The sequence below is a fragment of the Bombina bombina genome, chromosome 3 (assembly GCF_027579735.1).
Source record: "Bombina bombina isolate aBomBom1 chromosome 3, aBomBom1.pri, whole genome shotgun sequence".
Classification (NCBI taxonomy): Eukaryota; Metazoa; Chordata; class Amphibia; order Anura; family Bombinatoridae; genus Bombina; species Bombina bombina.
The window spans coordinates 1215390949-1215407253 of record NC_069501.1 but is presented as its reverse complement, the minus strand read 5'-3'; the positions used below and the strand labels follow the sequence as shown (position 1 = coordinate 1215407253).

General features: G+C 36.5%; 1 protein-coding gene across 3 annotated transcripts in view; it reads right to left on the bottom strand.

Moving 5' to 3' along the window:
- Nucleotides 1-16305, bottom strand: part of TENM4 (teneurin transmembrane protein 4) — a 953133-nt gene that overhangs the window by 470814 nt on the left and 466014 nt on the right. The window contains exons 4-5 of one of the 3 annotated variants that reach the window (XM_053708672.1): nucleotides 14143-14155; nucleotides 1292-1314 (exon numbers count right to left, since the gene is read on the bottom strand). The exons of the other annotated variants lie outside the window; for them this stretch is intronic. Of the exons in view, the coding sequence (XP_053564647.1) occupies nucleotides 1292-1314; nucleotides 14143-14155 (36 nt within the window). The remainder of the gene's footprint in view (nucleotides 1-1291; nucleotides 1315-14142; nucleotides 14156-16305) is intronic. 3 annotated transcript variants of the gene reach the window in all.

Below are 16305 nucleotides of genomic sequence, written 5' to 3'. Positions count from 1 at the left end.
TATATATGTTTTTATGCACATACACCAATAAAATAGGTTTGATAGTGAACTAGATAAACCCCATTACTATTTACAGCACAAACATACTTGTATAGACTTGTAGGCCTTGAATGCAGTATAGACTTGTAGGCCTTGAATGTAGTATAGACTTGTAGGCCTTGAATGTAGTACAGACTTGTAGGCCTTGAATGTAGTATAGACTTGTAGGCCTTGAATGTAGTATAGACTTGTAGGCCTTGAATGTAGTATAGACTTGTAGGCCTTGAACGTAGTATAGACTTGTAGGCCTTGAACGTAGTATAGACTTGTAGGCCTTGCATGTAGTACAGACTTGTAGGCCTTGAATGTAGTATAGACTTGTAGGCCTTGAATGTAGTATAGACTTGTAGGCCTTGAATGTAGTATAGACTTGTAGGCCTTGAACGTAGTATAGACTTGTAGGCCTTGAACGTAGTATAGACTTGTAGGCCTTGCATGTAGTATAGACTTGTAGGTCTTGCATGTAGTATAGACTTGTAGGCCTTGCATGTAGTATAGACTTGTAGGCCTTGAACGTAGTATAGACTTGTACGCCTTGCATGTAGTATAGACTTGTAGGCCTTGAATGTAGGCCAGTAACTATAATGCTTAAAGGGACAGTAAAGGTTTTCCAACATGTTACATAATTCTGCACTATGTGCAGAATGATCTAATATAAGGATAGCATTTTACTTGAAAAATTACCAGAAAATACTAAATTTGGCAGCTAAGAGTATACTTACCTTGTAAGCAAAGCCATCTTTCGCATGGCAATTTTTTTTTTCAAACTAGAGCATTACTGTGATAAGATAGAGAGCCCAATCGCGCCATTCAACTACATGTAGCATGCACTAGGTAAAGCAGCTGACAGCTGCAGTTGAATGGCTGTAATTAGACTGTGAGCCCATGATGCACTAGTTCATAAACTGACATGCAGAAGAGGATGGCTTTGCTTACAAGGTAAGTATACTTTTAGCTGCCAAATTTGGTATTTTCAAGTAATTATTCAAACAAAAGGCTATCCTTGTGTTACATAATTCTGCACATAGTGCCTGCAAACAGTTTATGTAAAAGTTTGTGAATATTTACTTATCTGTTTTGTTACAGTAAAGTTGTCTCACTGGATATAATAAACAGTGTCTCCAGGAGCTGGTCGTTAGCATTCTACTAGTGTTGTCTGGATTTTTAACCTTCAAGTCAGCCCAGCATGCAGAATTTAAAGACTCTATTCGCCTGCAAAGTATCTTGGGTATTCAGGAGGCTAAGAGCCCACCAGTTTTGTGTGCAGGGGCACAACTGAGGGGGCAGGGTCACAGGTGGATAGTGGACAGAATATTATGGATGGTGGGTGTGTCCAGAAGGTCCTTGGCTTAGATATATCCTGATAATCAGAGGGACAGCAGTCCCTCTCAAATCTAACAGTTGGGTGATCTGCATTATTTCAAGGGTAACGAGGACATGCTTCTCCTTTACATTGAGAAATATAGAGATACAATTAAAAAAAATTCCATCACTAAAATCCTGTGCAGGACTTCTGTTTTTGCAACTGTGACACACAGTACCACTGACTATAAAAAAGAAACCTGATAAGGTTATGTATGGATCCTAAGTAGTCCATTAGTCCCAAAAAGCCTCTGCTAGAATGCATTCCCATATACCAATGACCCTGCACAAAAAGCACTCTGACTTTAAATCATGATCCTTGTATATATGATACCTGTATATAACAGCCAGTATGAGTTTATATTCATATACACTGCTGTTTACAGCTGCAAATGATTCCTTAAAAAAGTGACAACGCATTTTTATAATAATCAACCTAGTGCCCCTTTAAGCCAGTGATACAGCAGTGATTCACCTCTTTAAAAATATATATAAAAAGGGCTTAAACTCAGCCAGCTACAAGCCCTATAGGAGCCTGGTCCTGTTAGCCTTATTTCATTTATTCAGAGAGTGACAGGTATTCTCTGGGGGAGCAGACTTCCATGCCAGAACTGTACTGTGTGAGCTGTTAAATCATGGCTTTCAGCATACACCAAATGATAACCACGAAGTTGGTTCACTCAGTGAGAACGGCTCTCCCCCTCACTCTCTGCTTCCATGTTAATCAAGAATCTGTCAAAGCTCCATATACATAAATCTTACTTTAAAGAAACAAGGAGTCACAGGAGGGATAAGTCATGTTAACCTGTCAGAAAACAAAAAAGAATACATGTTGTGTGCAAGTTTACAGATATCTCCATCTGGAGAGTTTAAATCTATGATCAGAAACTTTATACCAGAGAAATTGAGTTTGGAAAAATGTGTGAGTTGACAAGCAAAAGGAATATGACTCTTTAGCATACATCTTTGTCAGAAGCAAATGAGTAAATAATCTTAAATTACCTTTCCCCTAAGACACTTTCCTGCAGCCTCTAGCTTATTGGGAATGCAGGTGCAAACGCACCCTCTCTTTTGTTTTGGAAGTTCTTCATCGTTCACTGCAATTCACTCAACAGTCCCTTAGACACAGGCAGATGGTGTAAAATAGCTCTTTTGTAAAATGATTAGCATCAAGAAACTAATGTGGTGTTCCATTGGACATGAGGGGTTAAAATCACTGTTTTCTGCATTACTAGCAATGAAAGGGAGGGAGAAAACCGGTAGCCAAAATGGTGAGAAAGATACAAGTGGAGTATAACTACTGCTCTATGTATCTGTGACTGGCAGATGTGGTTAAAATTACTGTCGGCCTGGTGCAGCAGAAGTCAGTACTGTATACTAATTAACATATGTGGTGGACAAAGACGATGCACCTCATTTCCTGAATTTAAATAAATATCTCTAAGCAAGTATTAACTAACTAGCTAACTAACTAACTAAAGAAGTACACAGTAGTAAAGCTACAACACTTAAAGGGACAATCTACTCCAGAATTTGTATGGTTTAAAAATATAGATAATCCCTTTATTACCCATTCCACAGTTTTGCATAAACAACACAGTTATATTAATGCACTTTTTATCTCTGTGATTACCTTGTATCTAAGCCTCTGTAGACTGCTCCCTTATTTAAGTTATTTTGACAGACTTGCATTTTGGCCAATCGGTGCCCTCTCATAAGTAACTCCACAGGCGTAAGCACAATGTTATCTATATGACACACATTAACTAACATCCTCTAGCTGTGAAAAACTGTAAAATGCAGGGAGATAAGAGGCGGCCTTCAACGGGTTAGAAATTAGCATATGAGCCTACCTAGGTTTAGCTTTCAACAAAGAATACCAAAAGAACAAAGCAAATTTGATAATTAAAGTAACTTGGAAAGTTGTTTAAAATGACATGTCCTATCATGAAAGTTTAAGGTTGACTAGACTGTCCCTTTAGAGGGGAAAATAAACTCAAAATTATACTTTCATTATTCAGGTAGAGCATGCAATTTCTTTTTAGCTTTTCAATGGACTTCCATAGACAGATTTGCTTAGTTCTCTCGTTAAACTTTGTTGAAGAGTAAAGCTAGATAGGCTCAGAAGTGTACATGTCTTTAGATATCAGTCAGCAGTGTTTGCAACAATGTTTATAGCCATGTTATACATAGTTGCCAACACTGTTGCCATATAGTATCTTTAGCAATCTATGGCAGCAACTATAACATTGCTATAAACATTGTGGCAAACACTGATGCCAAATGGCTAGGAACACACGCACGCTCCTAAGCTCATCTAGAATTAGAATTTAACAAAAGATTCCAAGAGAACTAAGCAAAATTGGCAATAGAAGGAAAGTGCAAACTAGCTTAAAATGTTCTATCCAATACATGTGACTTCACTGTCACTATAAGTTCCTAATGCTTTAGGAACTTAGGAAGAAGCCGGTGCTGTATGTTTATCACCTTCCAATATCCATCTATGCACCATTAGCACATTTCTCACACCACGTCAGGAAACAATACTAAGAGGTTTAGAGCAGGCAGATATATGATGCTCCGCAGCAATCAGTTGTGCAGAAAAAAAATCAATATTGTTTTATGAGATTACAGTAAAAGATGACAGTGCAGACAGCACATACTGCAAGAAGCCTCTTATATCCCTCTAGTAGGAAGTGCCCAGGCTCAGCACAGTGTACAAGATCAGAAGCAAGTGTGTGGCATTCTACGTACACAGTGTGCATTCCCTTTACAGGTTGCAGATTAAAGAGACATTTATAGTCTAAAAATGACGCACTCCAATTTAATTTGTTAGACTACGTCATTTTAAGACTAGCGACACTGCACCTCTATGGGGTTGATTTATCCCGCAAGGTTGGACACTGGAATACATCTTTGCCCCTGTCCTCCCCAGCTCGCCTCTGGCGGGCAGCAAGCCGCTGGCGGAATTTACTATTGCACACGAGCGCTATTTTGCAATCTTGCCCCCTGCCTGCAAACGCAGCCAATCACATGCGGCAGTAGCTGTCAATCTCCCCAGTCGGACGAGAGGTGGAGAAGAATTAGGGAAGCAGCGGCCTAATGACCACTGCTTGATTAATCCTGACTGCAGGTTCTCTTGTGAGAACCTGCAGTCGTAATGTGGCGAACGGCTTGATAAATCGAGCCCGATGTGTTTAAAGGGATAGTAAAGTAAAAATACATCTTGCATGATTCAGATACAGCATGTAATTTTAAGACACTTTTAAATTCACTTCTATTTTCAAATGTGCTTCGTTCTTTTGGTATCCCTGTCTAAAAAGAATACACACATATCCTACACTAGTGGTAGCAAGCTGCTGATTGGTGCCTGCACACATTTGTCTCTTGTGATTGGCTAACTAGATGTGTTCAGCTAGCCCTGCAATGCTGTTCATTCAGCAAAGTATAACAAGAGAATGAAGCAAATTTGACTATAGAAAGTTGTTTAAAGGACCAGCAAACACAGTAGATTTGCATAATCAACAAATGCATGATAAAAAGACAATGTAATAGCACTTAGTCTGAACTTTAAATGAGTAGTAGACAATTTTAAAAGTTATGTCTATTTCCACTCCCCCTGTATCATGTGACAGCCATCAGCCAATCACAAATGCATATAAGTTATCTCTATTTTCACTCCCCCTGTATCATGTACCAGCCATCAGTCAATCACAAATGCATATAAGTTATGTCTATTTCCACTCCCCCTTCATCATGTGACAGCCATCAGCCAATCACAAATGCATATACGCTTATTTTGTGAATTCTTGCACATGCTCAGTAGGAGCTGGTGACTCAAAAAGTGTAAATATAAAAAGACTATGCACATTTTGTTAATGGAAGTAAATTGCAAAGTTGCTTAAAATTGCATGCTCTATCTGAATAATGAAAGTTTAATTTTGACTTGAGTGTCCCTTTAAAATTGTATGTTGTATCCAAATTATGAAAGAACATTTTTGGGTTTCCTGTCCATTTAACCTCCCAAATGGGGTGATACACATTGTTAAAGAACTACTTGGTACCCGCAGAGCACTTCAGGTACTGATCACAAACTGCTCGGAAGCAGCACTAGGAGAGCGATTTAGTAACACACAGCAAGGCATCATGGGATAATACATCAATGTTACGCTGAGAAACTCCATGGTACAGTAAACTTTGCTGTTTTTTTTATATGTTGTAATAAATTATTCTTGAGACAATGCTTTCACAGCATAAAGGGTTTCTGAATAATGTCTGTCCTGATAAGTCCTCCAGACAAGAGAAGCCACAGAAACGCTCTGTGTCTGCTTTATAAACAAATCCACTTAACAACTTACCTAACGAGGAAAAAGCACTACACAAAAACAGCCAAATAGATTATTACATTGTGTGATCAATGCAACTGAATCAATAAGATACTCAAATCTCACTGGTTCATTATAAACTTGAACTTGGCATCTGACATGTTATTCATAACAGCCGTACAAATGTACAAACTTTCTAATTTACTCCCATTCTCTTGGTATCTTTATTTGAAAAAGCCGTAATGTAAACTTCAGAGCCGGCCCATTTTTGGTTCAGCACCCTGGGTAGCGCTTGTTGATTGGTGGTTACATTTAGCCACCAATCAGCAAGCGCTACCCTGGTGCTGAACCAAAAATGGGCCGGCTCCAAAGCTTACATTCCTGCTTTTCAAATAAACATACCAAGAGAACGAAGAAAAAGGGCCCTTTTATGAACCTGAGACCAGAAGACATAGGTGCCTATTTATCAAGCTCTGTATGGAGTTTGAAGCCCCGTGTTTCTGGCAAGCCTTCAGGCTCGCCAGAAACACAAGACTGCTGCTCCATAATCTGTCTGCCTGCTCTGATCGGGTTGATTGACACCCCCTGCCCGCACCTCATAGTAAAGAATTCTGACATTTGAGCACTTAAAGGGACATTCTTTTGTAAAATGCCATCATACTCTATCTAATTAGCTTGCTCTGAATCACTGCCATAAAGCGTGCTCATGAGCAAGGCTACATATATGCTGACAAGCTCGCGGCTACTTAGCCCTCAATCTGCACACCTTGGTAAGATATAGCTCTGGCTGCCACGAGAAATCAAGTGACATTAACTTCCTCCCCCATGTCACGGAATTGGTAATACAAAAGGTATTAGATAATGGGTTTGGCCAAAGTTGGAGTTGTATTTAATAGCTGTATGTACTTGAAATGATCCAAGTGCACCAAGCTAAAATGTGACACCCGTTGCTGTCTTGGGGCTCTAAACCAGGGTGCCATTTAAAGGGACATAATACTCATATGCTAAATCACTTGAAACTGATGCAGTATAACTGTAAAAAGCTGACAGGAAAATATCACCTGAGCATCTCTATGTAAAAAAGGAAGATATTTTACCTCACAATTTCCTCAGTTCAGCAGAGTAAGTTCTGTGTAAAAAGTTATACTCAGCTGCAGGTAAAAAAATTAAAAAAAATGAAGAAATGAACAGCAGCCAATCAGCATCAGCAGTGCTGAGGTCATGAACTCTTACTGTGATCTCATGAGATTTGACTTAACTCTCATGAGATTTCATAGTAAGCTTCCTTTACCTGATTGGTGAAATAATATGAGAGTGCACGATGCTAGTCCCTTCAGATGTCCCAGGACAGACACATTAAAATGCTGCTTAGAAATCCTTTACAATGGGAGGTGGCTACTGAGGAACTTTTGAGGTAAAATATCTTTCTTTTTTACATAGAGATGTTCAAGTGATATTTTCTAATCAGCTTTTTACAGCTATGCTGCATCACTTTCAAGTGTTTAAACATTTGGGTATTATGGCCCTTTAAGGAGCTAGTTGCTCCCTGGTTTCTGGGTTTCTCAAGCCCTGGGGTAACACACAGTCAACTGTGTCAATAATGCAAACTTTACATCAGGGCTCGACAAACCCAGGAGCCTGGGAGCCACTGGCTCCTAGAATTTTACCCTTGGCTCCTAACTTTCTGGGTTGTTCTCCATTTATCTATATTCAAATAGCACTATCTGGCTCCTAAAAGTATGTCTGGCTCATAAATCTCCTTACTGGCTCCTAATTTTTAAACAAATTTGTTGAGCACTGCTTTACATGTTGTAACAAATAGATTATGCAATATTTGCATCAGGTTTTCCCCTTAAAGAAGACTAAATTGCACAAAAAAGGTAATAGTGACCAATTTTGGGCCTAAATCAGAAATCTCCTCTTAAAGGAAGTCAAAACCTGTCCTTTAGTAAAAGCATTTTGCACTTAAAAGAGTGGAAAAAAATACATTATTATTAAAAAAAAAAAGTTGTTTATTTAAATCAGATTTTTTTATTTAAATCAGATTTTTTTTATTTAAATAGGATTTTTTTTAAAATAAAATTATTTTTTAAAGAAAAATCTATCTAAAGATAGTTTCAATTTAAAGGAATATGAAACCAAAAATGTTTATTTTGTGATTCAGACAGAGGATATCATTTAAAATAAGTTTCCAGTTTACTTCTATTATCAAATGTGCTTAGTTCCTCTGATATTCTGTGCTGAAGAGATACCTAGGTAGGCATCTGGAGAACTACATGGCAGGAAGTAGTGCTGCCCTCTAGTGGTCTTGCAAATTAATAACATTCTTGAAAAATTGCTGCCAAACTGTGCTCTGGAAATGGGCTCCTAAGCTTACATCCCTGATTTAAACAAAATATATAAAGAGAAGGAAAAATGGTAATGGCATTGGATTAGAAAGTTGTTTAAAATCACATGCTCTTTCTGAATTATGAAAGAAAAATTTTGGGTTTCATATCCCTTTAAGCTACATTATAATCTAAAGGTTATTTGTCCTGAAATATAGAGAACATGAAATGTAAGGTTTTTACAGTTAAAGTTTATTTTGTGTCCCTTTAAAAGTGAAATGGATGTCAAAATTAAACTTTCATATTCCTCTTTCCCGCCTCTCCCCCCTTCAATCAATCCTAAATGCCTCTGCCAGGCTGATCAACCTTTCCCGTCGATCTGTATCTGGTGCACCTGTCTGTGAGTCCCTTCATTGGCTCCCCATTCACAGCAGAATTAAGTTCAAAATTCTCACCCTTACATACAAAACTCTCACCAACGCCGCTCCCCTCTACCTATCCTCTCTAATACACAAGTATACTCAAGCCCACCCACTAAGATCCAACAATGACCTGCTCCTTGCATCCGCAACTATCACCTCCTCTCATGCTAGGACTTCTGTCGTGCATTACCTACCCTCTGGAACACTCTCCCTCGTGCTGTCAGGCTTTTCCCTAATCTTTCTTCCTTTAAATGCTCCCTGAAGACTTTTCTGTTCAGGGAAGCCTACCACCCAACTCAATAATAAATTAATTTCACTTACCTAACATTTCCCTCATCTAACTCTGTATTAACATCCTTCTCAATCTTGCAGTCCTCACCTCCTGTTTCTCAACCTCCTACCCTTCTAGATTGTAAGTTCCCACGGGAATAGGGCCCTCAATCCCTCCTGTATGTGTTTGTACATTTTGTCCTGTATCTAACAAGTCTTGTATTGTTTTATTTAAATGAATTGTATCCATGGACAGCGCTGCGGAATATGTTGGCGCTTAATAAATAAAGTATAATAATAATAATTATGTATAATATATATTCAGGTATGGCATGCAATTTTATAATATATTTCAATTTACTCTGTTCACTTTGTATCCTTTATTAAAAACATACCTAAATATGCTCAGGAGCAGCAATAGGCTACTGGTAACTAGCTTCTGATTGGTGGTAGCACACATATGCCTCTTCATTGGCTCCAGATATATTCAGCTCTCTCCCTGTAGCTCATTGCTCCTCTATGATCCCTTTACAAACAATTGCATGTAAGCAACTGCGCAACAATAAAATGCTTTAGCTCGTTTTCTTTTTGCAATTTCATGTCCCTTTAAATCTGTACAGATATTTTTGTATGAGAAACTCTTTAAGGAAGCATTCACAGAGATATTATCTAACCTACTGCACACAATGGGCTTGATTTATCAAGCCCTTCTCTCTCCTTAGACTGCTGGTCCCTGCCCTGTTCACCAATTCGTAGGTGGAGAATTTAAATCTCCCCGGTCTCTTTGACTGGGGAGATTGACAACTACTGCCTGCGCGTGATTGGCTGTGTCCGGACAGAGGGCGGGGTTGCACACAACCACACTGGATCGCTCGTGTGCAATGTTAAATGCGAGCAGCGGATTGCTGCCCGCCAGAGGAGAGCTGAGCGGACAAGGGAGATTATGTACATAATGTCAGTTATTTCTATTTCTGTACCAGGTGACAGCCATCAGCCAATCACAAATGCATATACGTATATTCTGTGAATTCTTGCACATGCTCAGTAGCAGCTGGTGACGCAAAAAGTGTAAATATAAAATGACTGGGTACATTTTTGTTAATGGAAGTAAATTAGAAAGTTATTTAAAATTGCTGTTCTATCCGAATCATAAAAGTTTAATTTTGACTTGAGTGTCAGTTTAAACATAGCAAGTATAGCAACATCTACAAACATAAATGTTCTCAACAAAAGGTTAAGTGCATTTGTCGCACTGCATTTTTTGTTATTCTTTTTTTCTGGCAATAACAAAACCATGAAATGGAAAGTGTAGAAAGAATTCTAAATATGGCTTAAAAGGTCGATTTTTGCTGAACAGAGAAAATAAGTGGTTATTTCTGTTTTGACTCTTTGGACACTCGAAGAACTTTCAAGAGCTCACTTAGAATTTATCAAAGAACGAGAGCAATACTCTTGGGTAATGGCCTGTCTGCAACCCCCATGTCTCTTTCATATATACAGTAATGCAAGGATATGTCAGAGCTGGGGGTCCCTTTCCTCTAGACTGGGTTAGCATTTGCAATACAGCTCCTGGTATGGCTAGAATTAAATGGACTTTTTTTTTTTTTTTAAACTGAGTTTACACAGCTGTCAAAAAGTCTAACAGGGATCAATTAAAAATGTACAATCTAAATTTGAGATAGGTGTTTGAGTGGTATTTAAAGGACCAGTCAACACAGTAGATTTGCATCATCAACAAACGCAAGATAACAAGATAATGCAATAGCACTTAGTCTGATCTTCAAATGAGTAGTAGATTTTTTTTCTGACAATTTTAAAAGTTATCTTTTTCCACTCCCCCTGTACCATGTGACAGCCATCAGCCAGTCACAAATGCATACACATACCATGTGACAGCCATCAGCCAGTCACAAATGCATACACATACCATGTGACAGCCATCAGCCATTCACAAATGCATACACACTTATTCTTGCACATGCTCAGTAGGAGCTGGTGACTCAAAAAGTTTAAATATAGAAAGACTGTGCACATTTTGTTAATGGAAGTAAATTGGAAAGTTGTTTAAAATGGCATGTTCTATCTGAATCATGACAGTTTCATTTTGATTGAGTGTCCCTTTAAACATTTAAAAGGACACTCAAGTCAAAATAAACTTTTATGATTCAGAAAGAGCAGCAGTTTTAAGACCCTTTCCAATTTACTTCCATTATCAAATTTTGCACAGTCTTTTTATAATCACACTTTCTGGGGAACAAAATCCTACTGATCATATGCACAAGCTCACAGGGTATACGTATTCTAGTCTGTGATTGGCTGATGTCTGTCACATGATACAGGAGGCTGGAGAATTAGAGAAAAATAAATTTGTCAGAAATAAAATCTACTGCTTATTTGAAATTCAAAAGTAGGTGTTAAACCATTTGTCTTTTTATTATATACTTTTAAATTATGCAATTCTACTGTTTTGAGTGGTCCTTTAAAGGCACAATCACTAAAACAGATTTTGGGAACTAAAAAGGAAATGGGACAATGTATAAGATATTAAAGGGATATTAAACCCATATTGAATTCCTCAAAATGCTTATTTATGTAAATTATTATTTTGTTCACTTTTCCTCTAATTTAACCATAACAATTGAAGTTTTTCCACATCAAACAGTAAGGCTGGACTGGATCCTGCTTCATAGTTTGATCAGTACATAATGTAATTTATATCCATCGCTAGCTAAGCATAATAAAAGTTTTTCAAATAGTAATCCCCAGAACTGCAAAGCTGTGAATATCCTACTATCAAAATGAGAGTTAAAAAAGTTTAATGTGTTAGAGCATTTTACTATTGCACTATAACTTGCACATAGCTGTGTGTTTAACCCCTGAAAATGGGTTAAATGCATAATTAAAGTCAGCTCTGGAGCAGCAACACACTACTGGGACATAGACATCTGGTGACTCAATGGCAAGGGGAATACGTGCATAGTCACCAATTACCATCTATTTTCTAGATTTTCTAGTAGTATATTACTGCTCCTGAGCATACCTAGATATGCGTATCAACAAAGCACATTTTATAATGTTATATCTGAACCATGAACATTTAATTACTGTTTAAACTGCCCTCCTTTAAATGCAATAAAGAAAAAATGAATTCTGCCTCTTTCATTTCATGTTCAATATTAACACAGGCTTAAAGGGACATTAAACACTAAATAAATGCTAAATAGAAAGATGTTTTCAAAGAAAACATTAGTCTGAGAATAACACGTAGATGTATTTTTTAAAGTTTCATTAGTTGTTTAAATATTGACAAAATAAGTGTAAAGTTTGTGTCTATAAAACAATGGGAGCTGCCATGTTATAACTTAAGTTACCTTCTCTGCTGTGGCCAATTAGGGACAGTTATAAATAGGTTACTAGAGTGTGCAGCCAATGGCAGTGTGTTATATAACAGTGTTCTGTACTTCTATCACAAACAGGAACTGAAAAGCTCAAAATTTCAGAATGGAACTACAGATTCCTGAGCCTTACAGCTGAATCACAGGAAGAGTTACTAACCAATTAGAACAGCAGTCACATTAGTTGCTGAGATAAAGGTTTGTCTGAGCGGGTGGTGATGCAACAAAATATGGTGACAAACTTCTAATAGATCACTAAGATGAAATGATTTGCAAATAATCAATCCTCATGGTTAATCTTTATTGGACAAAAGGACTTTCGTACTCTGAAAGCTGAAATCTGTTTATATCACATTTGTTGCTAAGCATTATATCTCAACATTAAGCTCAAAATGACCCCAATAAAATAATTAAAGGGATATGAAATCCATTTGTTCTTGATTTAGATATACTGTACAGTTTTTTTTAAAAAGTAGCTACATCTGTTAATAGATATGCTTTGCTGAGCATACCTAGGTAGGTAGCATGCAGTATCTGGAGCACTCACTATATGGTAGCAGTTGTTTTTAATAATATTATACATTGAGTAATCACTGCTGACATCTAGTGTTCAAAAGTGTATAACATTGTTAAACACATTGTTGCAAAACAGCTGCTTTATAGTGCTCCAGACGTGCCTAATACCTACCCAAGTACTCTCTTCATAAAAAATTCCATGGGAAGGAAGTGCATTTTACAGCAGAAAGAATATTTATTTATTTTTATATATATATAATTGTATGCTCTATCTGAATACACATTTTGGGTTGAATGTCCCTTTATTTATGCATGGGAATATCTAAATATGCAGTGTATATTCACTATTTATTTTGTCTGCTCTTCATTTAATTTATCTCTTCAAATTGTATTTTATTTCCACTGCCCCTCAGAGAGGCTTGAGAGCACCCTGCATGATTCACACCTGTACCATGTAAGATGCTACTACACAGTGTTAAGTGCAGGGGCTCATATATATCAGTCATAATAGTCCACAGGAAATGAGATAAGATAAAAAGAGAGGAGGCTTTTTAAGTGGTATGTACCTGGACTGCAAAACAGAGTAATTTTTTATTAAAATGTTAGTGTAAAAGCTTAGAAAATGTGAATTATGTATGCAAATCACTGCTTAAAGGGACATTTCAGTCAGGTTTTATTTAAAAGATAACACTGCAAATATATAATTGTTATTTTTTTAAAACATTTTTCTGCCCTAAATAAATAATTTCTTGTCATACTTCACCATCTCCACCAATAGTGCAGTGGCAGTTAAAGGGACATGAAACCTACACATTTTCTTTCATGATTCAGATAGAATATAACATTTGAAACAACTTTCCAATTAACTTGTATTCTCTAATTTGCTTCATTCTCTTTGCATCCTATGTTGAAGGAGCAGTACTGGAAGCCAATGACTAGAGGCATATATGTGCAGCCACCAATCAGCAGCTTCTGAGCCTACCAAGGCACACTTTTCAATAAATGATACAAATAGAACAAATTAAATAGAAATAAATTGGAAATGTATTTAGAATTGCATGCTCTATCTGAATAACGAAAGAAAAAAAAATTGAGTTTCATGTCTCTTTAAGGGGGATGTGCAAAATCAATACGACAGTATTCGTTTAAATTTAAACTGAAACAGAGTTTTTAGTCTGTGTATAATATCCCGTTAATCGCTAAAATGCATGGATAGAAAAATTGTTTAATGTCTGTTTAATATCTGAAAGTAATGATTACCTGTACGCTCTCAAAAACACACACAACATAATGGCACAGTGGATGCACATTAGCTCCTTTCCTATTGAATAAAACTCCAGGACATGATTGGCTTCTCTATGTAAACTATTTAAATCCTTCAAATTTGCAAATCACAATCCACTAAGCTTCTGGGCCATTTAAATGTCATCTTAGCTATCCAGCACATATAGGATGGTGACATCTCTGTAGGGTCAACAAAGGTCACACGTTACCTGCACCTCTTGTTATTGAGCCACTGAAATCATCTAGTAGAGACCCCAGACACTCTGTCTCTGTGTGGGACATGTTTATTAGCAAGCTGCGGATTTTTACACAAGTGGTGTACCCCAGGGAACAGAAAGTGTCTAAAATCAGTAGAAAAACAGCAAGCACTACAGCCCAGGCGTAAATAACCAGACAGCTTAAAAGCCCATGGTTTAACCAGCATCAATAATACAGTATAGAAAACTGGGACCACCTTAGACTGAGAGAAATAACCTTTTAACTAAATCGGTAAAACAGAGACATCAGATTTAAATCAGCTTGACCTTAAATGCAGATATCAATTAACTGTTATTGATTGCAAGACAATACTTTGTGTTTAAACAACTGGCAGTCAAGGGGTTAAAATGTATTAAGACATCACAATATAAAGGAGATTAGTCATAACATTCTAAAGGGAAAAAAAAATATAATTGAAAAACACATTTTCAGATACCATCAATGATGATTTTAGTGTATATTCAGCAACAATAAATAAGATTTAACAGGCAATATATTTAGGAATCTGTTCATGAAAAACATTCAGAAAATGGTGATAAATTGAAAATATTTCAACTTTTTAGTGTAAATATAATTGCACCAATCCATTTAGGACTAATTATTACAATTTATGTATAGGTACTAATCCCCAAATCCAGAATTCCAAAATCCTAACTTATTCTAAAACACAAACGTGTGTGTATGTGTGTGTATATATATATATATATATATATATATATATATATATATATATATATATATATATATATATATATATATATATACACACACACACACACTTTTTCTTGTCTGTAAGTCAAAATCTATTCTGCCTGTGTCTTTGGTTTGTGTCCTAAAATGCAAATAATGGTCTATAATTGTTTAAAACAAATATTACTTTTCTGATTACAGTACTGTGCTATCTTTCTGAGGGTACTACTGCATTTAGGTCACATGTATAAGCTGTAATATGACATGAAACACTTTCTTTCTTTTTTGCCACCCTATGTTTTAAGATATATCCTTGTTATTTTGATATCTAAATCTCTGAACTAACACGGCTACTCCAATCTACATGACTATATCTATATAATATATATACACACACACACATATATACAAAAGGGATGTATAATGCAGCCTCTGAAGTCAGAGAATACATTTTTTGTGAGGTTGCATTAAAAAAAATACCATAAACATGAATATGTCACTTTGCTCATAAGATCACCTATTTACCTCTACATGAAAACAAAGAGCTGAGAGATTGCCACTAGCACGCCAGCAAATGGTCCTGATATAAACTTGCATCAGAGCTAGACGTTAAAGAAAACACATGTAGAACAGGGGTTGGCCTCATATATACAGGGTAAAAGGTTAATTAGTACTGTTTACACAGGAAAAGACCATTTATTTATGATATAATAAAGTGCCACACATAAACAATATACCCTTTTTTTCAGAATCAACAAATAATAATAATAATAATAATAAAAGACTTCAAGGGCAGAGTGGGAAGGGGTTAAAAGGTTGCATTCCATAAAAACCTCTCAAATGAGTTCACTGAATGGCTTCAATAACTATCAATTCTTCCCAGAACATCTTGAATGACATAACTAGGGCTGTTTGAATGAATTCAGGTAACACTATATATTGGCAGAGAAGAAAGTTAACAGGATAGTTGAAAAGATGCATTTTTTGTCTTCAGGGTAAAAGAATAGATCTTCCTTAGCAAATCATTAGATGGTATTTATCCCACAACAAGCAGTTCTGTTGATGTGAACACCACTCAGAGGATTGGGGATAATTAAGGAGTATGTGGTCTGCTATTGTCTGCATGAAAAACTTTTAGCTACAGATTTTCAAATGAACACAAATACTAAACCCTGTCTGAGAAACGTGACATTTTTTTTTGTCTTGCAAAAATCTTTTCTGCTACAAAACCTTTCAATTAATCAAGAAAGAAAGTACTTGACCTCTGAATTTCAAGAAAGTAAACATTTCATTTAGCACAAATACCACCAGAAGAGAGAAATGTTAATAATTTAATATTAAACATGCCTAACATTTACACAGTCGTACGGTGTGAAAACTCCAATTACTTCTTCATGAATTTTCTGCTAATACAAAA